Source organism: Amia ocellicauda, chromosome 5 (assembly GCF_036373705.1).
Source record: "Amia ocellicauda isolate fAmiCal2 chromosome 5, fAmiCal2.hap1, whole genome shotgun sequence".
Classification (NCBI taxonomy): domain Eukaryota; kingdom Metazoa; phylum Chordata; class Actinopteri; order Amiiformes; family Amiidae; genus Amia; species Amia ocellicauda.
Window position 1 is genome coordinate 43,403,282 of NC_089854.1, and position 22,552 is coordinate 43,425,833.

General features: G+C 47.8%; 1 protein-coding gene across 2 annotated transcripts in view; it reads right to left on the reverse strand.

Moving 5' to 3' along the window:
* Nucleotides 1-1,041: 1,041 nt before the first annotated feature.
* cfap54 (cilia and flagella associated 54) overlaps nt 1,042-22,552 on the reverse strand; it is a 32,671-nt gene continuing 11,160 nt past the window's right edge. The window contains exons 24-69 of one of the 2 annotated variants that reach the window (XM_066705336.1): nt 22,256-22,398; nt 21,960-22,110; nt 20,706-20,861; nt 20,395-20,517; nt 20,123-20,260; nt 19,862-19,979; nt 19,582-19,668; nt 19,265-19,391; nt 18,878-18,992; nt 18,678-18,772; nt 18,316-18,510; nt 18,055-18,218; nt 17,537-17,730; nt 17,177-17,410; nt 16,878-17,074; nt 16,541-16,676; nt 16,231-16,339; nt 15,927-16,082; nt 15,546-15,746; nt 15,176-15,263; nt 14,793-14,963; nt 14,406-14,472; nt 14,097-14,297; nt 13,667-13,753; nt 13,449-13,568; nt 12,182-12,235; nt 11,845-11,995; nt 11,439-11,614; nt 11,123-11,274; nt 10,756-10,882; nt 10,453-10,630; nt 10,051-10,211; nt 7,790-7,945; nt 7,440-7,566; nt 7,078-7,230; nt 6,846-6,954; nt 6,503-6,665; nt 5,965-6,066; nt 5,498-5,639; nt 3,663-3,815; nt 3,111-3,271; nt 2,595-2,735; nt 2,362-2,468; nt 2,075-2,213; nt 1,826-1,900; nt 1,042-1,277 (exon numbers count right to left, since the gene is read on the reverse strand). In XM_066705336.1, the coding sequence (XP_066561433.1) occupies nt 1,158-1,277; nt 1,826-1,900; nt 2,075-2,213; nt 2,362-2,468; nt 2,595-2,735; nt 3,111-3,271; nt 3,663-3,815; nt 5,498-5,639; nt 5,965-6,066; nt 6,503-6,665; nt 6,846-6,954; nt 7,078-7,230; nt 7,440-7,566; nt 7,790-7,945; nt 10,051-10,211; nt 10,453-10,630; nt 10,756-10,882; nt 11,123-11,274; nt 11,439-11,614; nt 11,845-11,995; nt 12,182-12,235; nt 13,449-13,568; nt 13,667-13,753; nt 14,097-14,297; nt 14,406-14,472; nt 14,793-14,963; nt 15,176-15,263; nt 15,546-15,746; nt 15,927-16,082; nt 16,231-16,339; nt 16,541-16,676; nt 16,878-17,074; nt 17,177-17,410; nt 17,537-17,730; nt 18,055-18,218; nt 18,316-18,510; nt 18,678-18,772; nt 18,878-18,992; nt 19,265-19,391; nt 19,582-19,668; nt 19,862-19,979; nt 20,123-20,260; nt 20,395-20,517; nt 20,706-20,861; nt 21,960-22,110; nt 22,256-22,398 (6,420 nt within the window). In that variant the 3' untranslated portion in view covers nt 1,042-1,157. The remainder of the gene's footprint in view (nt 1,278-1,825; nt 1,901-2,074; nt 2,214-2,361; nt 2,469-2,594; nt 2,736-3,110; nt 3,272-3,662; nt 3,816-5,497; nt 5,640-5,964; nt 6,067-6,502; nt 6,666-6,845; nt 6,955-7,077; nt 7,231-7,439; nt 7,567-7,789; nt 7,946-10,050; nt 10,212-10,452; nt 10,631-10,755; nt 10,883-11,122; nt 11,275-11,438; nt 11,615-11,844; nt 11,996-12,181; nt 12,236-13,448; nt 13,569-13,666; nt 13,754-14,096; nt 14,298-14,405; nt 14,473-14,792; nt 14,964-15,175; nt 15,264-15,545; nt 15,747-15,926; nt 16,083-16,230; nt 16,340-16,540; nt 16,677-16,877; nt 17,075-17,176; nt 17,411-17,536; nt 17,731-18,054; nt 18,219-18,315; nt 18,511-18,677; nt 18,773-18,877; nt 18,993-19,264; nt 19,392-19,581; nt 19,669-19,861; nt 19,980-20,122; nt 20,261-20,394; nt 20,518-20,705; nt 20,862-21,959; nt 22,111-22,255; nt 22,399-22,552) is intronic. The other variant, XM_066705335.1, reaches the window with a different exon arrangement.

Below are 22,552 nucleotides of genomic sequence, written 5' to 3' on the forward strand. Positions count from 1 at the left end.
TTTCAGTGCGCATGTGTGACAATGCACACCTGTAGCAGAAGAGTGACCTCCCAAACTGTGGGATGAGGGGGTTTGGGTTACACTGCGATAAAACACCAATAACACTGCGAGGACACAGACCAGACCCACTGCATTTAATAAGCACCTTGACACAAGACAGCTATTGGATTCGATGCCCTGAGTGCTGGCACTGTACCTGCTCTGTCTTGTGTCCTGGCTGAGGAGATGCTTGGCTGGGAGAGCAAGGGGATCTGGTCCAGGAAGAGAGGGGATGCCTGGAGTAGCCACAGGGCAGACAGCGCCAGCCCGGCACTGTGGGACGACACACTCAGTGCTCAGTGAGACTTGACACACTCGTTATAGCACACAATATTCAGCATAGCTCAACTCTCTCCATATAGCACAACACAAAGGCAATATGGCACATCACTATACTGTAGGCACAGCAAACTCAGATCAACAGAGCAGACAGGTAGTTCATGGCAGCCTAGTATTCCACAGTGTGCTGGTTCTGTGTTGTCACAAGCAGAGTAGGCAGGGCAGTCGGGTCATACCTGGTGTTGGCTCGGCCCTGCTGCAGGCATCTCCAGCTCAGCAGTCATGTGGTTGAATTTGACACTGTCTACTCGCAGTTCTTCAGTTCCTAAACTAAGTGATGCGGAACCACCCCACCCCTGCATGAATTAGTTCACAAAAATATTACTTCTGGGGACACGTGAAGCTCTTCATATTGTTGTTAGTGTAACTTTTGTCTTACAGTTTACCTTAGTAAATTTGGACATAGGTCTGAGACAAACAACCAAGAAAATCAAAAAGAAGACTGTGAGGGGGTAGTTACAACTCAGGTTGGTCTGGCTTTTGAAAAGGGCATTACTCACAGAACTCCTTCTGTGTAATGTCAAATCCAGATCAAAGAACAAACAAACTGACTCACAATCTCACACAACAAGGGGTGCATCAAGGGAGTTTCCACCACATTGATACGGACACCAATTTCAGGACTTGTCAAGGCTAAACATGAAACAACACTGACACACATCAGACGAGGAACTGATTTTATTTGTGCATTGGATTTAAACAGTTGACACGAGCTTGGCACAGCAAGATCATTGTGATTGTCTCTTGCTGTGAGAGAGCCAGTGAGGCCTCAGCAGAGCTTAATGCAGGAGGGAAGAGAGCCAGTTGAGGACGTCTCCTCCAGGCAGCACGCAGCCACTGGCGGGGTTGAAGCAGTGCTCCAGATCACACAGCGCCTGCAGGCTCAATTCGAAGGGCACCTGAGACACAGAGAGCAGGACCCAGCCAGTGTCAGACCCGGTCGAATGCTGTTTAACCTGTCTGCATTTCTAAATATTGTATCAGTTTCCTCAAACAACTGATGAATGCTCTGTCTAGATGCCAAACAGATTCTATTGGCACTATTGTTACAGGAAGATTGTGTAACTAACAAATGCATTTCAACTTTGTGTGTTGCTCTGCAGAGGACAGGTGCAGCAGTTCTGTGTAGCTGATTTTTTGACAAATATTTCCATCCAAGGCCATGTAGGAAACCAAAGACAAAATAAGTCTGTGGTGAAGTTTTTGGACTAATAATGGGGTCAGGGCTTTCTGCTGTGTGCTGCAATGTGGCATCACAGTTCACAATCAGTGGAATAAACTAACAATCTGGTTTCCCGGACTCATGTGTAACATATCAACGATTTTTGTTGTTGTTGTCATCCATTTTTATTAGTACTTATTCTTATTTACACTGAAAAGAAAAAGAAAAAAGTAATGGCCGCGTCATGTGTGATGTGACACAATGGAGGCCACTGCACAGTCTTACCTCAGTGAGTTCCTCAGGTTCTGGGAGGTCCAGCAGTAAGGACTGAACTTGTGAGCAGCACTGTCTGGCCTGCTCCTGCGTATAAACACACAGGAGTTCATCTTTTAATGGGTGTTAAGATGTAACTTTTCTTATAGACTTTCATTTACATTGTAATAGACTGTCCTTTTACATATATATTCATACACTACATTAATGCAGAACATTTTTAAGTCAGGGAATGGCCTACTACTATTTGTTTGGGGGTACCTGTATCAGGAGGTCCCAAGGTTGCCCTTGGGATCTACGCCGCTTCTCTGCTTGAGGGCTAGGGGGGCTGGCTGCTGGTAGCGATGAGAGGTCAGCACTCACACACAGGGAGCTCAGCTGGGAGTGAACAGACTGCAGCCTGAAAGAGGGAGAGAGAGAGAGAGAGAGAGAGAGAGAAGGGAAGTGTAGGATGGGAGAGAGAGAGAGAGAGGGAGGGAGAGGAACGTGTGTTCAGACAGGGAGGTAGGAGAGAGAAAACCAAGAGGGAGGGGAAAAGACAGTGTAACCTGTTCAGGGAGATCCAGCGGTGTCCACAGCGCAGCTCAGACAGGCTGGCAGCTGAGGGCCTGGATGCGGAGAGCGGTTTGCTGTTGTAGGCAAAGACGAGCAGGGTCTGGGGCAGAGAGGGGCAACAGCAGACTCAGTCAGAAGAGCATGATACCACGACCTTGCATTTGTGTGCTGAACTCATTGTATAGTGTGTGTGTGTAGCAGTGCGCAGTGTTGATGGCTTGGTTACCATTTTCTGTGCATGCCCGGGGTCCAGCGCTGGGCAGTGCCACTGCACACAAAGCTCACTGTCTGCTGCGGCTATAGTGAAGGAGTCCCCTAACCCCAGGCCGCCATCGAGGCCTGGCTCTGAGGCCTGGTCCAGCCGAGACTGAGGAGGAGAGAACAGGCCAGTGACCGGACTGAACCGTGTGAGAGACAAGCACATTTCTCAAAAGTTACTTTCATACACAATCTTCCTCTGTGTTTATTTAACTATTTGGAAAAGGTAACCACATGAATCCCTTCCCATTCAGCCAAGAAGAAAGAAAACACAGTGCCTTGCTTTCTCACTAAGGGCTTGATTATCGCAAGTTGGTAAACGATTCACAGGGTAAGGTACGTTTGTAGAACACTCACAGAATCATCCCAACTAAAAAAGGTTGCAAAAAGCCTGTTACATGATATTATATTGAAAGAAGTGGCTAACAGAAGCAGTCAGGGTGGGCTGGGTGCAGCATGTTCACAGTGTACACTGTGCTCTGACCTTACTGGGCTGCAGTAGCGCTGTGGGGGGGTCAGGGGGGCAGCAGTGCTCTCTGTAAGTGGGCAGCTTAGAGATGAAGAATCGGTGCAGCTGCGTCAGTCTGAGGGCCAGGTCGCCATCAACAGCCTGAGAGTACGAGCTGTCTGCACACCCACATTCCACTGCCACACACACACGCACAGGCACACGCACAGGCACACGCACAGGCAGATAGAAACACACACAGTTACAGACACAGGGGCACACAGACACACACAAAAACACACAGTTCCAAGGAATACAAAACAGGAACAACAACAATCATGGAAATTCAAAATGGAACATAAAATTATATATATCTTAGAAACTCTACGAAAAGCAACAGGCAATACAGTTTTCCTAAATGTAGGGGAGTAGGCACACAGTAGAAACAATTTTACAAATCCTAAATAGTGTGCTATCTAGATTTGTCAATACATTATTGGAAAGTGTACAGGGAAAACCTAGTGGATTAAAACTTTCAGACTGTGTGTGTGAGTGTTGGGGGGGGAGAAACAGACTGCAACTCTGTACCTGGCCTGTTAGCGATGCTGTAGAGGTTCAGCAAATGGGAATGGTAGCGGGTGAGGTGGACCCAGGTCAGCTCTGGGCCAGCCTGTCCCGCCTCCGAGCTCTCTGCCTCAATGAAGGGGCTCAGTTGGCTTCTGAGCAGCTCTTCTCTGCCCTCTGCACAAACAACCACATCCAGCAAATGAAGAATGAGCAAATCCTTTCTTCCACACTACAGGCATAGACAGAAGTACAACCTCTCCTCGTGTCCTCCCCCTCCCAATGCTTCTGCCCCACTTCAGAAAGTGGGAACTGAATTCTTGAATTCTTTCCAGATGCATTGCTTTCTTTATTTTTACAAACAGAAAAAGATAGCAATACAGAAATGGATGACTTCACGTCCACCTACAGTGAGGGAAAAAAGTATTTGATCCCCTGCTGATTTTGTACGTTTGCCCACTGACAAAGAAATTATCAGTCTATAATTTTAATGGTAGGTGTATTTTAACAGTGAGAGACAGAATAACAACAAAAAAATCCAGAAAAACGCATTTCAAAAAAGTTATAAATTGATTTGCATGTTAATGAGGGAAATAAGTATTTGACCCCTTCGACTTAGTACTTGGTGGCAAAACCCTTGTTGGCAATCACAGAGGTCAGACGTTTCTTGTAGTTGGCCACCAGGTTTGCACACATCTCAGGAGGGATTTTGTCCCACTCCTCTTTGCAGATCCTCTCCAAGTCATTAATGTTTCGAGGCTGACGTTTGGCAACTCGAACCTTCAGCTCCCTCCACAGATTTTCTATGGGATTAAGGTCTGGAGACTGGCTAGGCCACTCCAGGACCTTAATGTGCTTCTTCTTGAGCCACTCCTTTGTTGCCTTGGCTGTGTGTTTTGGGTCAATGTCATGCTAGAATACCCATCCACGACCCATTTTCAATGCCCTGTCTGAGGGAAGGACCCTTTGATGCGGTGCAGTTGTCCTGTCCCCTTAGCAGAAAAACACCCACAAAGCATAATGTTTCCACCTCCATGTTTGACGGTGGGGATGGTGTTCTTGGGGTCATTCCTCCTCCTCCAAACACGGCGAGTTGAGTTGATGCCAAAGAGCTCAATTTTGGTCTCATCTGACCACAACACTTTCACCCAGTTCTCCTCTGAATCATTCAGATGTTGGCAAACTTCAGACGGGCCTGTACATGTGCTTTCTTGAGCAGGGGGGCCTTGCGGGCGCTGCAGGATTTCAGTCCTTCACGGCATATTGTGTTACCAATTGTTTTCTTGGTGACTATGGTCCCAGCTTCCTTGAGATCATTAACAAGATCCTCCCGTGTAGTTCTGGGCTGATTCCTCACCGTTCTCATGATCATTGAAACTCCATGAGGTGAGATTTTGCATGGAGCCCCAGACCGAGGGAGACTGACAGGTATTTTGTGTTTCTTCCATTTGCGAATAATCACACCAACTGTTGTCACCTTCTCACCAAGCTGCTTGGTGATGGTCTTGTAGCCCATTCCAGCCTTGTGTAGGTCTACAATCTTGTCCCTGACATCCTTGGACAGCTCTTTGGTCTTGGCCATGGTGGAGAGTTTGGAATCTGATTGATTGATTGCTTCTGTGGACAGGTGTCTTTTATACAGGTAACGAGCTGAGATTAGGAGCACTCCCTTTAAGAGAGTTTTTCTGGATTTTGTTGTTATTCTGTCACTCACTGTTAAAATACACCTACCATTAAAATTATAGACTGATCATTTCATTGTCAGTGGGCAAACGTACAAAATCAGCAGGGGATCAAATACTTTTTTCCCTCACTGTATGTGAGTTTGTGGTTCAATTGCCTGCTACAGAGGATCGTACCACTGGGGATGGGAGAGAAGGAACTCAGCAGGTCATTGGCGGCAAACTCTGGTAGGCTTCTCATAGAGGACAGCGGCAGGGGTCCTGTCTTGGCCCCAGTGGAGCTACTCAGCTGGACACAGTGGACACTGGCCTCGCTCACCTGGGAGGCAAGCAGGGGGTGTCACTGGCAATGACAAACGTCCCACTCAAACTTTTAGAATTATAGAAGCAATATTAAACCCACTGTTGTACCGCTAACAAACTAGGAAATAGAAAAGCCCAAGACTGATATAATCCCATCTCTATTTAACACAGAGGGTACAAAGAAGGTTTACACAAAATAAACCCGCATCATATCTTAAAAATCATTACAATAGCATGCTCTCAGACATTTACTTGAATTTGCTCTGTGTCAATCTGGCTGTTTTTGGGCCAGTTGGAATATCGTTTAAGCAGCTGTGTTTGTTACTCTCGGAGTCACTGACCTGAGTAGCGGCTCTTACACACACCCAGCTGAGCAGTAACTGTACCTGCCCAGCACTTAGGCTTCTGTCGTTGGGAGTCTGTGCCTGCCTCCAGCCAGGGCCCTGTGGGACACACATACACACTGAGACACCATCAGAGTGAATGAGGAAATGACAGATGGACTTGACAGACAGAGAGACACTGGACTGGCCATTTGAGAGAGAGGTTGATGGACAGATTGACTGACAGGAATGCAGACAGATGGCAATGAGAACTGAAGATTGCTAATTGGCAGACACAGAAGACTAACTGAAACACTGATTGAGTAGACATTGTCACATTCTTGTATGGTAGATGCATATATTATTTACAAAGACTGAGCATATTAAAGTGAATGGAAAATAATAATAATAATGTGTATTACGATGTGTTCACTTTTTGAAGTCAGGCTGTACATTGTGGTTCTCTGATTCTGGGGGGAATCTGAGGTTTTTAAAGATCTGACATTGATGAAGAGGGCTGGTGATTATTCCAGGATGAGGAATGGGTCGGCCGTACCTTCTGTCTGCCCTCTCTAGGCTTGGCGGGGGGTGTGGGGGTGGTTGAGAGGGCGGCAGGGAGCACCTCCTCTGGGTTTTCTTGGCCCTGAGGGCTGGGGGGCATGGAGGCCCACTGCTCTAGGTACAGCAGTGCCATCTCCAGATAACACCTTCGCACCAGCCTGAGCAACACACGCACAGCGTCAGACATTGAGACAGGAAAAACTCACAGCCTTGCAGAAACGAATGCAGCTCCACAGACACATAGAGACGCACAGAAAAGACACACATACAGACAGACACAGGCACACACACAAGTCAGAAAGGCCCTTATCTGAGGCCTGGCCTTAAGAAGGACTCACAGCAAGTTGTTGTTGTGGGATCGGGTCACACTGACAGCCTCCAAGAGTGAATTCAGAGCAGCCTGGGGTCCACACTCGCCGAGGGAAACCAGCTTACGCTCTACCACACCTGGCAATGCACACACACAGACACACAGGTTAGGAACACAAAGGTATGCACTGCAGGCAATCTCTGTCTCTGTGCGTCTCTATTCCTGTCTTTCTCTTTGTTGATGTCTCTGCAGTGACTCACCTTTGCAGTAGAGAATGTCCGATTCCAGCTCCCCGTCTCTGGAGGCTGCTGCCCGGCACAGCCTCAGGGCCAAATCCAGGACACACTGAGCCTCTGCCCATGGCCCACTGTCTGTGTCAGGGCAGCGTGCTGCCTGCTGCGCCAACCCATATCCTACAACAACGCCAGCATGGGTCTGTTACCGAGCTGCATGATCATCAGCAAGTGTCAAGTGTCACACACACACACAGACACACACAGACATGAAGTGCAGCATAGGCATCAGCATCCAGTTGCATAAGACACCTGAAGTATTGAATACCTTGATAATTATGGCGTTGTTATGTCAGACCTGGGAGTGCGGCGTATTGTGAGATGCTTACCCAGCCTCAACGTTGCTTTAGCCAACAGGGGTGTGTGTGGGAGGTACATGTTCTTCGGGCCGGCTGATTGGTGGAAGAGAACCACGCCCCCCTGCCCCAGTTCCACATCCTCTCCCAGTGCAGACAGCTGAGGAGAGGAGGATACTGTTAGAAAAGACTGAGTGACGCTATGGCACTGTGTGATCAGTAAAATACTATCCTGCATTATAAGTGTTACTTCTGGTCATCAAACACGTTGGTCCCATTTCTAAACAATACTGCCTCCCCCTGGTCTGTCAAGTCAGGGGTCAAGTCAGAGCACTTTAAGAACAGTAGAACCCAAAGAGACTGAAAGGGAGACAGAGTGAGACCTGTTGCTGCAGCAGCTTCTGCGTCAGGGAGTACAGGCTGTGTCCGCCGTCGCCCCCTCTCCCCCGCATGTCACTGAGGTGCAGCGTGGCTCTGGCCAGAGTCAGTGCGGAGACGGGGGACAGCCAGAGCCGGCTGGACAGCAGACCGACGGCCTCCTGCAAAAAAAAAAAAAGGCAGAAACGGGTTTGATTTATTTTGGATGTAGTCATGGGTTTCCTTAACATCTTACATTAACATAACCAGTAAGCCAACTTTCTCAGTCATGTATTGTCTCTATTGAGTGATGTTTCTGAATCAGAAAATGAAAAGCTTTTGATTTGACATGTTCTGAATTTTATGATACAAAGATTAAGTAATGTGCATGCATGCATGAATAAATAAACAAACAAACAAACAAACAGGAGTGTTTATGTGATGTATTGGTAATTTCCAGTATGACATGGAACCCTTACAACAAGATCAGAAGTTCTGTTTACCCAAATCTCTATGGAATCAAAAGGCCTGTACGATCAGAAACAGAACTGCCATTTGCTTCACAAGAACAACTCACTCTTTCCCAGTTGAGTTACAGTTTAAAAAAAGCTGATTCAAAATGAGCAGGAAATTTTTTCAGACCGTGATCGATAGCGATTTGAAGAAAGTTGTCAGCGGTCAGAGCCAGCTTTCTTCATTAAACCAGGTAATGACGCTATTACCACCATAGACAAATACACCAATATGAACATAGTCCAACATTGAATCTGTCGTCTTAGTTTCAAACTTGTGATTTAGTATATAGGCTTTATTAATTACTTAAATATACCCGAGAATTATGCCTTGTGTTTAAAATGTAACAAATGCTATTGTAAACTACAAGAAAAATAATTGCAATGCTAAACAAAGCAAAGCACAATAATACTAATTACTTACAAATGTGAAAAGTGTATGCTTGAAATATAAAAAACAAATGTTGTGAAACACAACAAAGTAAAACAATGTAAAAAAAATGAAATATCGGGAGGGAAATTGAGCATATATATTTCAGAATTAGAATAATTTAAATGGTGGTGTTTAGTGTGAAGTGGTAGAACCCTGCTTATAACACGGTCTCTTTTACAGAGATTACAAACCTCGCCAGAGTGGAGATTCAAAAAGTCCAGTTTCCCCTGTTTTCACCCCTCTGATCCCCCTGTCTCCTCCCTTCACCTTTCATGACCCCAAGGAGATATTCACGAAGTATGCCTACACCCCCTCTGTTTCTTCCCCTACCCCACCTTAAGTCCGCCCTGCCCTGACTGGCTGCTGGACCCTGCCTCCTTCATGTTGTCCCCTCAGATTCATCCTGCCTCGCAGTAACCAGGAAAGCTACAATCAATGGTAGCCAAAAGCGATGTGAAACTGCCCACTTTACAAGCTGCTGCTACTGTCACTAGAAGACCCCACTCCCCGTGAGGAAGGCATACCCTCCCGACCCCAGAACACCCAACCATCTCTCCAAGAAAACGGTTCAACCACACCTTAATTGCACCAACGAAAGGTGCTGCTTCTGCTGACCCAACACAGGCTGCACCAGTTCTCTCGCAACCAAACACCAGATTTGGCGATGGAAGACCCTGACTCAGGTGATGAAGTACCAGCTGCACCCAATGCACACTGGGCTGACGTCCATAATTGGGGTGACCAAGTATCAACTCCACCATTATCAGACACCAGCTCTGCCACTTAAGGACCTATATTCTAATGACCAAAAAATGTTCCAAATGAAGAAGCTGCCTCTAATGAACAAACCTCAAATAAAGACCTCAGATCTACCAATTCTACACTATATTGAGCTATTTATATAATCTATATTCATACAGTTCACCAAAATAATACATCTTCATTCATTATTGCATTAAAACACATGCTTATTTGCATTTCCAATCATAATATATTCATTAACTTTTATAAATAAATATTAACTTTTAAACAAGATTATTGGTTGCCTCTTTTTTCATTCCTGACTGGAAATCTATACTCTCACAAAACAAACAAATCAATAAATGCATCACAATGACAATGCATGCCATGGTCGCATTTTTGTTCAGTCAGCTTTTTATTACAATTTAATCAATCTGGAGGCCAGTGTAAAGAACTTCCTCGCACAACCCAAGTAACACACCAGTTCAGAGTCACAGTCAGTGAGTGTGTGTCAGAGGAAGTGAGTGGGCCTGTTCGATGTGCCTGTTAATGGTACTCCTGTGTGTGAGGTTGAGTCCTTTCTCAGTGTGACAGTGCAGACCTGTAGCAGTGGAGTGACCTCCTCTCTCTGCCTCCCCTTGTGGGTCTCCAGCAGAGCAGCCTGTAGGAGCAGCTGGGCGCGGGTGTCAGGGTCTCCCCATGCCTGTGTCTCCTCCAGCCCCTCTCTCAGCAGCCTGGCTCTGTCCCCGCTGCTCTCCACACCTGCAGACACAACACACTGTGACACCAAGGACTCTGCAGCACTGTATAGTCCAAATACAAGACACAGGCCTAAACACAGAAAGTTTTGAACCATCTTGGATACTTCACAGAATCACAGACACTGTCATAATCATAGTGGTAATCATAATAATTTCAAGATGAACATTTCAAGTTTAACAACAATGGAAGGGACACCAACACAGAAGAGAGCAGAGCTGAGAGCATGTGCACAGGGGTGTACCTTTGTGGACGGCCAACCCCGGGATGTGTGCGGCCAAGGCTCTCCCTGCAGCCAGACGGCACCTCAGCCACAGAGATGCCCCGAGCCTCTCTCGGGTCTCGGCGATGTGGGGCACCTCGTTGGGCAGGGAGCCCCCGCCGCCCTCACTGCCCTGCGCCTCGGCCTCGCCTGTGCTCACCTGTAGGGAGACATGGTTACAGTGCAAACACCAATAACACTGCAAGGACCCAGACCCATTCACTCAATAAGCATCGTGACATAGGACAACTATTGGATTAGATGCCCTGAGTACTGGCACTGTACCTGCCCTCTCTTGTGTCCTGGCTGTCTGAGGGCTGGGGAGATGTTTGGCTGGGAGGGCGTGGGGCTCTGGTCCTGGAACAGAGGGGACTCCTGGAGCAGCCGCAGGGCAGACAGCGCCAGCCGGGCACTGTGGGATGACACACTCAGTGCTCAGTGCGACTTGACACACTCAGGACAGCACACAATGTTCAGTATTACTCAACTCTCCATATAGCACAACACAAAGGCAATACGGCACATCACTTTACTGTAGGCACAGCAAACTCAGATCAACAGAGCAGACAGGTAGTTCATGGCAGCCTAGTATTCCACAGTGTGCTGGTTCTGTGTTGTCACAAGCAGAGGAGACAGGGCAGTCGTGTCATACCTGGTGTTGGCTCGGCCCTGCTGCACACTGACAGCAGACAGTAGCAGCCTAGCCTCCACTGCCATCTCCAGCTCCACTGCACTGCCCCCTGCTGGCTGGAGGCCATCAATTAGCGTTGTCAGGGTACGACTGCTCTCCCCCAGCAACAGACTCTGAAGGACACAAGCTTTAGATGTAGAGAAAACCTAGGAGCAGATGAAGTGGTAACACAATTAAAGGAAACTATAGTGATAAGGGATACAGACCATACGTTCTTTCACTGGCCGCTAGTGTATTAGTGTGGGGGGGTGTGAGGGAGAATCAGTACTGAAATTACCTTCAGTCTGCCGGGGGTCAGTCTCTCCCTCTGCAGGTCCAGCTGCAGGCCACGGGGCTGCCTGGTTTTCCGAGAGGGGGTGCAGCTGCCCGCCTCACCCCACTCGGAGGAAGGCGACCCAGGGAGGGCTGGGGAGCTCCTCTGGGTCCCTTCGTTGGACCTCTGCTCTTTGGAGTCTGTGGAGCCAGAGACAGACAAGACAGAGGTCATAACCTGGATGCTCTGAGTGACTGCACCACAACAATACAACCAATCTTTTTTTACCAGAACACAACAAACTATTTCAGTGGCACACTGTTACCATGCTGTTGTTTACCAGCATTTCCTGGCATTTATTTCCCCTGTGCTTCTGCCCTGTTTAAGTGCACATGGCGGTTTCCTCTGTGCAGTCATGACAGGGCAGTACCTTGTGCTGGGGACTCTGGGTAGCCGTGGACAGTGTCACACAGAGCGATCACGAGCTGCGTCTTTGCCAGGGTCAGTCTCTTCACCAGCCGGGGGCCGTACAGGGCACTCAGCTCGGGGGTCAGCGGCCGGTTCACCAGCTCCTCCAGAGTCTGGGTGTCACACACAGAAACACACAGGGGTGGGAAGGGCAGTACAGACACACAGTTAGTGAGGTCTCAGGTACAGGCTGTACAGTTATGAAGGCTGCTGTTAACCGTGATTTCTATAAAACTTTGGAAGGAAAAGCGAAATTCTACGACAGAATTTGAAAGAGGCAAAGGGGTTGATTTGGTTACCTGTAAATTTGCCGAATCGAGCAGAGGTTTGCTGGTGTCAAACTTATTTTTGGTCTGTGGGACAGAAAACATTGGTTGTGTGGTGAAAAGCAGCACTGCACATGAAGCATGGGATATTAAAATCATTATTAAGCATCAAAATAGGACTACAGTCAGTGGCAGTTCTAGCTTATATGGCTTCCTGGGCAAACCCACCCCCCCACCAACAAAAAAAAAACACCATTCTCCACTAACTGTATTTTTTATTCAGACATCTGGAACAACACAAATAAATAATCATAACATTTAAAACTATATACATAGAAAAACATATACAAAAATAAGATATAAAGTAAATATAAAATATAAAAAAGTAACAGACAAATAGAAACAAATTGTAGTATAAATTAAATAAAAAAGAGAATCAAATTAGTACACTATTACCCTATTGCTAACAAAAAACACACAAATAAAACAAATCCTATATCACACAAATACACAAATAGAATAACACAGTTATAAAGAAGAGAACCTGATTATTATCTTATCCATTTGTGTTGATTCGGCACTCGAGCAACAATACAATACCCATCCCCCAACACTGTCAACCAAGAGTCAAGACTAAACCAATCACCTTGGTGGTGTGTTTTATATTATTCTTAATGATTTTGCACAAACCAGAAAAAATGCAACAATATGTCTGTGAAACTATATATTCACAGTATTATTAATTAATTGTGGTTTATTTGGTAGCATTTCATAGTGTGACTGATTTTACTAAATGCATTAGTACTGTCAACCTACGCCCGCCCCCCTCCCCATCTCGTCCTTCTGAGTGGGAAACCTTCCCAGGCAGTAGCCTGCCTAGCTCACAAACTAGAATCAGGGCGCCCACTCCGACATGATATCATTGACGTGACGTGCAAATGAGCGTTAGAAAACCGATCACGAAAATGTCACCGTTCCAAATAGTTTTGTGCAGGCGCCCTGTGCTGCCCCCGGCAAGATGCCACCCTGGGCAGCTGCCCATGTCGCCTATGCTTAAATCTGCCGCTGACTACATTACACACAATCAAAATACTAATACATTGATACAGTTTTCCAGTTACCTTTATGGTAAAGGTTTTGAAATAGAATGTATGAAAGAGAAAATGTATATTTTGTGGAGAGAAAAAGTAAAATAATGGAGTAAAGTGTGACGGTGACCACAATGGTTTAGGCAGTGAAGGATTCAGTAGAGATGGTATTGGGCATGCAGGTGAAAGGGCTGGGATGAACAGTGTGCTACCAGGCATTTGTTGGTGGGGCAGTAGTTGCCATGTGGCTGTGGGATCCTCTCTCCCTGGAGCAGACTGCCCAGCTCCCTCATTGCCTCTGCAAACAGACACAGCTCTGTCAGGGCCTGGACCTGTGAACACAGGCAGAAAGAAAGGCTTCAAGTCATTTGATTCTACAACAGGGTGCGGGAGAAGGGCCATTATTGCCAGTTCTGGACGAGCCCGTTACCTTCATAATACGTCCCTCGATGGTGCGTCTCTGGTCTCGACACACGGTGCTGACGAAATACAGATAGAGAGAGAGCAGAGGCAGGACCTGCAGCAACAGACAACAAACATCAGCAGCTAGTGGCTGGTGCCACTGAGACAAGAGCAATGAAGATGTCTGACACATTTCAATGATATTACATATGAAGTTGCGGTAACACTTTACATTAAGTGTCCCAAATTACTGTGTAAATAAGTATAAAGACACTGGTAGTGATCATGTAATTACAGTGTAAATACACAGTAATTAGGGACACAATGTAAAGTGTTACCAAAGTTGCTACAAAATCCACCGTCACTGAATCTACAGTCCTCGTTGTCTCTTTTATGAGAAGCCGTATTGGGAGCAGAGCGGGACTGTGGTTCTTGGAACGAGGAGGGGCTAATTGTACCAGAAGGCTATGTCCGGCGCTGTACAGCCGCTGGCAGACGAAGGCCAGGCTGGACACTGTAGTGCCGACCTGGGCCCGATGCGGCTCAGAGAACAGCTCCACCCCTGGAAGCAGCTCTGGGATGTCCCAGGCCAGACCAAGGCTGTAGGAGCAGTACTCCCAGTCCAACAGGGGGTGAGGCAGGGAGCCCCAGAGCAGAGCCTGCAGGACAGATTATAAAGCCACTTAATTAATTGTTGGGTGGAAACAGATACTTTTTAAAAAGAACAGTAAGGATCATGCTGAGAGGAGTTCCCATCAGAGGCCTACCTTGAAGAGCAGGGCAGAGAGAATGCAGCAGTGTGTCTGCTGGCTGATGGCACAGGTCAGGGTATACCTGTAGGAGAGAAACCTTGTTTAACAGAGCTTTGTTAAATCGTATACATAAATATACAGCATTTCAAACCAAATCAACATAAACAAATGTCCAATATTCAGCACTGAAACATGTTTTAGTTCATTATTCCTACAAGATCAGAATGGAGGAGATTACAACTACAGGCCTCACTGGCAAGCCTATGTATCCTCACATAATAGTTTGAAAAATCCCACATCAATCTAATTTAATTTTAGAAACTGTATGAAGTCTTCTGGTCTTATTTATAAGTAAATCTTTTACCATCTTGGGAAAATCAGTGTTGAAGAGGCAGGACTTACTGAGCAATCTTGGCAGACAGAACCGCTCCTTGCAGGCAACCCCAGATGCCCGCCTTACGCAGGAATATTTGAGGGAGATTGCTGCCCTCCCCGCCCCCATCCCAGGACCCCAGCACACCCGGCTGGCACAGGGCAGAGTCCAGTGCTTTGCTCCAGCAGGAATGTGCAGCCCTGGCACATTGAAACACACAACCCACAGACACGCCAACAAACAGAGGAACACAAACACAAAATATATGATCAGTTGTGTTTTCCATGCCTGGTGAATTGAAACAGGTGACTGCATTAGTCATGACTAGAACCATGAAATTAATGTATTAAAAAGTGAAATCATATAATAAATGTTGCCATTCTTGGTTAATTTCTACTGCCTGTGCCCGTACCTCTTGTTCCCACTGTAAAAGTACAGATTCCCCAGCTCATGCAGAGCCTGAACGGTCAAGGAGTCCTGGTTATTGGCCTGGAGGAACTCTATGTTTAGACACACAAGAATACAAATGTTGAGATAAAACAGAAGAATTTTTAGATGCTCCCCCCTATATTTAAAACAAGATGCAGCGGTTGTTTTATGAGTAAGTATGAAATCACCATGATGCACTTGGGTTAGGTTTTGTTTTACTGCTTTGCCGCCTAGAAACATCTTGGTGCCACTGAGTTTACATGCCCACCTATTTTGCCTCGCCATTCATGACCTTAAATTCATACTCGGCTGCACTTCTGCTCATTGGCAGTGAGGTAAACCCCCAGGCTCACCTATGGTGTTGGTGTAAGACATGACGACGGTGGGAAGCTGGGAGTGTGGCAGGGTGCTACTGTAGAGGGCGCTCAAGCTGCTGAAGTCCTCAGCAGAGAGGTCTGGGGGGGAGGCAGCCGGGGCAGAGCTGGCAGCGATGTTGAACACCAGCCTCCCATGGCTCTGGCTGGTGCTGCCCCTGCTGCACTGAGTGTCGCCACCTGAGAGACGGCATACTGCTTACCAACACTGGCATTGCAATCGGTAACTCACTGCCATTTTTACACATGATAAAAACACACTTGTGCTCGATCAATGCACAGATACCTGCACATCCATATGGTTTACACGCTTGAGAATAAAAGTCATCCCATGTGTCGCAAAAAGAGCAGGCCCCTCACCGTGCTGTGTGTGTGCCAGCAGCAGCCACAGCAGGGAGCGGCTGTGCTGGAGCGCACGGCTGTGGTAGTGCCCCCTGTCCATGGTCTTCCGGAAACAGCACAGGGTGTCTGCCACGTCCAGGGGCACTGAGACCAACACCATTGCCCTGCGCCCGCCTGCAACACAGACACAATATATTCATTCTGGGGAGTGACACATTACTGCATGGTTTTGAGAATTTGTGGAGTTAAACATAACTGACATCAATCGAACAAGGGAAAGTGTGAAGCTAGAGGCTAGTCCTCTCTCCTCGGGGCTCCTTACCTGAGTATATGTCATGCCCCTTTGGATCGATATAGCTGCCTGGGTGAACCTCCTCTTTGCCAGCTGAGCCAATCACGAGCTGATGGCCGATGAAGTTCCTGCAGGTGATCTGAAACACACAATGACCGTCAGTCTGCAAAGCGCCACACTGGAAGCAGATTGGGCCGTCTTAGACACAGTCCTTATAAATCAGTGTGTGTTTTGTTAGCTTTGAGAGATGTCTTTATTTAACAGTATTCGTTTCTCCAAAACAAGTAGTATATGAAGCCATTTACCCTAAAACGTAAGATCCCAGTGAGGCAACTCTTACCCTCTCTCCAGAGATCTCCTCGGCTCTGGTGAAGTGAGGCTGGGGGGGTTGCGGGCCCCCAAACTGGTGGACCCTCTCCAGCAGCCTCCTCTGAGCGTAGACCAGGAGAGGGGTGACCAGGTGTGTATAGCGCTCACTGAGACACAAAGACACACATGGGCAATCCAGACAGAGAGACAGATGTCAGAGGTACAAGTAGACCCTGTGAGAGACTCCCATTGATACAAACACACTCAGACACACACAGAGACACACAAACACAGACAGAGACACACACACAGAGACACATTCACAGAGACACAGACACACACAGAGACAAGAAAACACTGGCACTCACTTTGTGATACTGTTGAACAGGATGGCCAGATGTGCCAGGCTCTCCCACCTCCCCTGCAGGTGCAGCAGCTCCAGGGTGCGCAGGGTGAGGGTAGATACACACCGCAGACTCACCACCGTCCCATCATCCAGGGGGGAGGAGAAGTGCAGACTGGAGTCTCCCTCATCACCCCCCAGAGCCCCTGCTGTCCCCCACACCTGCAAGACACAGAGGGACAGGGGGCCGAAATCACAGCACCCAGATTCGGTTTGGACTCAGCATCAGTGAAGGCGAGCTGTACCCAGGGCTGGTTCCTGTACCTGCAGAGTGGCAGGGGGCTCCTGCAGTCTCTGGATCATGTCAAGCAGGCAATGTGAGGCTAGGAGGAGGACGGGGGTGAGGGTGGCATGCAGATGCTCCAGTGACAGGGGGCAGGACTGCTCTGGTATGGGTGCGGCCCAACCTAGAAGCTGGTCCGCCACGCTGGCCTGGTCCCACAGCATCCGGCACACCCACTGCAGACACGCCCAGTGTCCCCCGCGGTGGGCCAGCACCTGGGGACATGTTGTGGAGGGAGTGCATTGCTGTGACTAATATTAAAACACCTGCATTGACCCTATGTGCACCTCTGGGCTTCTTTTGTGTAAACCACCCTAGTACAGAACTGGGGGGGTGGTTACCATGGCTCTCCTGAAGTGCAGCATGGCCTTGCTCAGGGAGTCCAGCAGCTGTGCCTGTGAAACACTCCTATGGGCAGCCTTGGTCTGCGAGGCCTGGGTGCTGGAGTCACTGTCGTTGGTCTTCTGGGTCCTGGGGGTGTCCTGCTCACTCTCCCCCTCACTCTCCGTCGACTCCCCTCCACTCACACCCAGCACTGGCACAGAGGCAGAGGCAGAGAGAGAGAGACAGAGAGAGAGAGAGAGAGAGAGAGAGAGAGAGAGAGAGAGAGAGAGAGAGAGAGAGAGAGAGAGAGAGAGAGGAGATAAGCAAGATGTCCCTGCTCTCATCTGACCTGCTATCACCCAGCTTGCTTGCAGACCTTCAGTGAGATTTTAATGGGAAGCTTGAGTGAAAATAAAATCTAATTGGCACTGTAATCAGTGAAGCAGAGCAGTCTGGGTAATTACACATGTGCAGTCAAACAAGGGTCACTACAACTGAATCAGTCAAAGAGGCGTAGTGAGGGTGAAAGCTGTACCGTCTCTGCTGCAGGAGGCTGGTTTGCCCGGTGGGGCTGTGCAGGGACCCGGTCTGGAGGGCAGTGGGGGCTCTGGAGCTCGGCTGCCCGGGACCACACTCCTCCACCTCACCAGGGTGCCAGAGAAAGGGAGGGAGAAGAGCACGGGGTTCAGCTGTCTGTAGCTGCAATCGGGAGAAGAGACACATGGCTTCAGTCTTGTTGGATGATAAATAAAACTGAACAATTGTCTCTGTTCTGCTCTGCTCTGGCACTCTGTACCTGTCTGTGCCCGGGATGAACCTCGTCTCCAGCATCCTGCGGACGGTGGTGAAGTACGCCAGGGCCATGGTGGCGTTGAGTTGGCAGCGCCATGACCACTCATCCGAGCATAGCTGCCTGAGCTGCCGGCGCCGCTGGAAGTCCCGGACCATGGGTTCCAATAGGGTCAGCAGCCTGTCTACGGCCTGGCTACCCCTGTACACGCCGGGAGGAAAGGGGGAACACTAAGAGAGTGTGGAGAGACGAGAGCTGGAGGTTTGGACTGTGGAAAGGTGGAGTGTGTGTTCAGTGTGGAGAGAGACAGCGAGAGGGTGTTCAGGTGTGAGAGAGAGAGCGAGGGTGTCCAGCTCTAAGCGCTGTACCTCACTGTGCTCTGTCCCTTCAGCAGCTGTCTGTGCTGTGGATGGGCCTTCCTCTTCTTCTCAGGGTGTGTGCTGTCAGGTCCAGGTTTCCCTTTCTGTCAGACCATACAAAATGACAATGGAAAGAGGATAAAACAGTATTGGGAGACTATAGAGAACGTGTCTGTAGTTGGGGTGTGTCCTGGCTGGAGTGTACTCACCTTGCTGTACTCCGTCACGGCAGCGGTGTACCTCCTGACCTGTTCTGCACCACCTCCAGGACCCCGGCTTTCACTGGCTACGCCCTCCCTGATGCCCGTCAGCGCCTCGTCACGCCTGCCCAGGGGCACACACGGGCACAGAAGTTATGGGAAGATATTAGTGCTTGATTAAAAACATAACAAAGAAAAAGATGACCAAATGTTCCTTACATTATCAATTTCCTATGTGCAGAGCGAGTGGCAGTGTATCAGGGCCATATATTCTATTTCTAGGTGGTTGTCATGGTACCGGATCCTGTACACAGATGCTACAGTGCAGAATCTATTTACACACATGGCACACGAATTCCCTGATGGAAGCAGAGACAATCTGCAGCCGCGTCAGACCTGTTCAGCCAGTGGTTGATCTCCTGTCCCCAGAGCAGCACCAGGTCCAGTCGGTCCTTAAACAGCGCCCTCTGGAGCAGCTGGGCCACAAACTCCAGGAAGCGAGCCTTCCTCTTGAACTTCAGTACTGCATGCAGACAGAGAGACAAAAGACACACTTGAAGCAGAACAAAAGTGCAGAAATACAATCAGTACAGAATCCAATAAGCATACATCCCAGTACAATGAGGTCACAAGTTCAGATATAATACAGTTACGTCCTGGACAAGACTAAAGGAACCCCGCCTTGGACTTGGCCAGACACAGTCCTGTTGTACCTTCTCTGTAGGCAGACTTCAGTGGGTAGGTGGCAATGACTGAATACAGCACTGTGGGCTCCTCCTGGCCTGTTAGCTCTAGGGCTCCTGAGGGGGAAACAGATGTCAAGAAAGGACAGGGTCAAAGGTCACAGAAAGACAGGCGCAGAATACTCCAACACAGGGGAAAGGACCTCCATTTACAGGTTACGACTTTACAAAGCCTCCAGAGTGACGTGCTCTCAATGTCAGAGCATTATGGGATGTCAGTACTGCAGGTGTGTGCAGAACTCGGTGTGACCTCTTTTCCAGGTGTTGGGGTCTTGGTGCAGGATGCTCTCCAGAGCTTTGAGCTGCTCGCTGGTGTCCTCCTCACTCTGCCCAACTGCCAGCCTCCTTTGTGCCCTCTCCACCTGAGCCTGGGGGTATCAAAGCCACACACTGCGCATTAAAACACAGCAGACCTGTGTACACTATGAATACCACTGCTCTCTCTCTCTCTCTTAAACACACATAATACAATTTATCTATAGTGGCTTAGAGACGGAGGCCGTAACTGTACCCCTTCCTGGTCAGCGGCGGGCAGTTTATTCTGGGGCCCTGAGGCAGTCCCCCCACTGTCCGTAGACTCCTGCAGCAGCTTCTTCCCCCAGTCGATCACGGCTGAGGCCAAGCAGTACTCTTGACGGGAGCGCAGCACCTGGGCAGCACACAGCATGGGGTTAATACAGCGTTCATTATAACAATTATAGGAGGGTATGCACTTGACGACACCACTGACATCACTGGATTGAGGCACACAGAGAGGAGAGGGGTCAGAGAGCGACAGCCTACCTTGGCCAGGTAGTAAGAGATACAGGCCACCATGTGCTGCAGTGACTCTGCGGCGCTTGCTGGGCGCTTCTGTCTGAACGCAACGGGAATCTCCTGCAGCACTGCCAGGCATTTCAACAGCACCTGCAACCCACACAGTTGCTTATATGATAGAATTGAACTGAAAGATTGCTATACATCTTACTTATACAATATAGCAACAGGTAAAAGTGCATAAAACAGATAATTTTAGGAACAACGCTAGTTCCCCTTTAAGGGAAGAGCTGCTGTATTTCATATACAGGCCTGTGAACAGAGCAGGTGAGCTGTACCTGTATCACAGCTTCAGAGGGGATCCTGTGGTAGATGATCGGAGCCAGCAGCCCGTAACACTCCACCACAGCCTGCAGAGCGGCGCTGTTGTCATTCAACCACAGGGCCAGGTCCAGAGCTACCAACACCCGCTCACACTCAGCCAGGCGAGACAACTGTCAGAGCAGGGCACAGAGACACACCATGGTTTGTAGCTGTAGGATAACATCAAAGCCAGTCCAATTGACAACATTGTTACCCAAACTATTTTAGCAGTTAAGGCCCTCTACTCCAGGGGTCTTGTCAAATACATATCAGACAGATATGGCCTCAAAAATGACATTAAACATCAGCAGTAAACAGTGGTTTCATAAGCCACTGAAGCCTCCCCAGTTATGGTAATTGAATTCACAATGAAATAATCAACAAATTGAGCTATGACTAAACAGAAAACTAAAAACTAATAACGATTACTATAAATGGTAATTGAAGCATTTGAAGTATTAAAAGAAGCATCAATAAGCATTTAATTGCATGCAACAATATACACTTGGTATTCTGTACAACAAAGGGTATAATGTATTGTGAAAAACCTGTTATTTATCTTTAGAACAAATTTGAAATTCAACAACAACAGACCAACATTTACCACCAGAAAAAAAACACAAGCGATACAAGACATAATTCTTGCCAGATGTGCAAAGGTTAAAATCAGTTTGCATTCAAGCTGAAGAGTTATTTCCCAATTCGAAAGGCTAAAGGATTGGCTATTCATCAGTTGTCACCAATTCTGTAGATGCTTAAAGAAGCGTTTCTTCTGATGGCCATCTTCTTATGTTTTACTGAACAATGTCAAGCTTTTACAGCAGACAGGGTTAACCAACTGTCTATGCTTAAGTGTAACGGGAAACTTTCACGGAAAGGACATTTTCTTTCATTAAACTGTGACAATTAATGTGCTGCTTAAGAACAACCTTGCATTATTATTATTATTATTATTATTATTATTATTATTATTATTATTATTAATATATTGATGTTCTCATTGTAATATATATGCTACAGCATTGAGGTTATGAATTCCGAAGTTTATATAAATTGTTTTGGTATCAGTGCTGTTTGTTTTACTTTTTGCTGACAAATGATGTGTTCCTACTAGTAAATTAAAATATTTAAATTATTTATTCATGCATTCTAACATACAATATTGAATAAGATGTATTAGTAATAAAGGGATGCACGTCTCTATAAATAAATGTCCGTAGCTGCAGTACCTGTCCCCAGATGAGCGGGCCCCCGTCACACAGGGAGTCACAGAACAGCGCCCCCTCTTGGATGTGGATGTCTGCCTGCATGAAGATGGTGCTGAGGAAGAGCTGGAGGAGGACAGGGGAGGCCTGGGACACTGCCTCCGAGCACAGCCTGCTGGGGAAGACTGCTGTGATTATTGTGTGTGCGATTATCAGGTATAATGTTAACGATGTGTCTGAATGGGATGAAGAAGGCAGGGAAGAGGACATGCCAAGGACAGCGTACTACCATCACCACCCACCACTTCCCTTACTCTCACCTGGCCTGGGTGGGTGCCTCCTTTGTACCAGGCCCAGGCTCCGGCAATCCCTCAGACGTGGGAGCGCCAGGGCGGGTGAAGTGTTCCCACAGCACTCTGGATGCCCTCTTTGCCAAGGCGTAGTGGCCGGTCTGATAGGCTGCCTGCAACACACAACACACTCCTCCTTCAGTCTCCACAGTTCACACTCACTCATCTTCTTTACATCATCTATGAGGCTTTTTTCCCCCTTAGTAAATCATTCTCAGATTTGACTGTGTCCAAGCAATTTAGCCTTCTGATGACAGTAACCTGAGG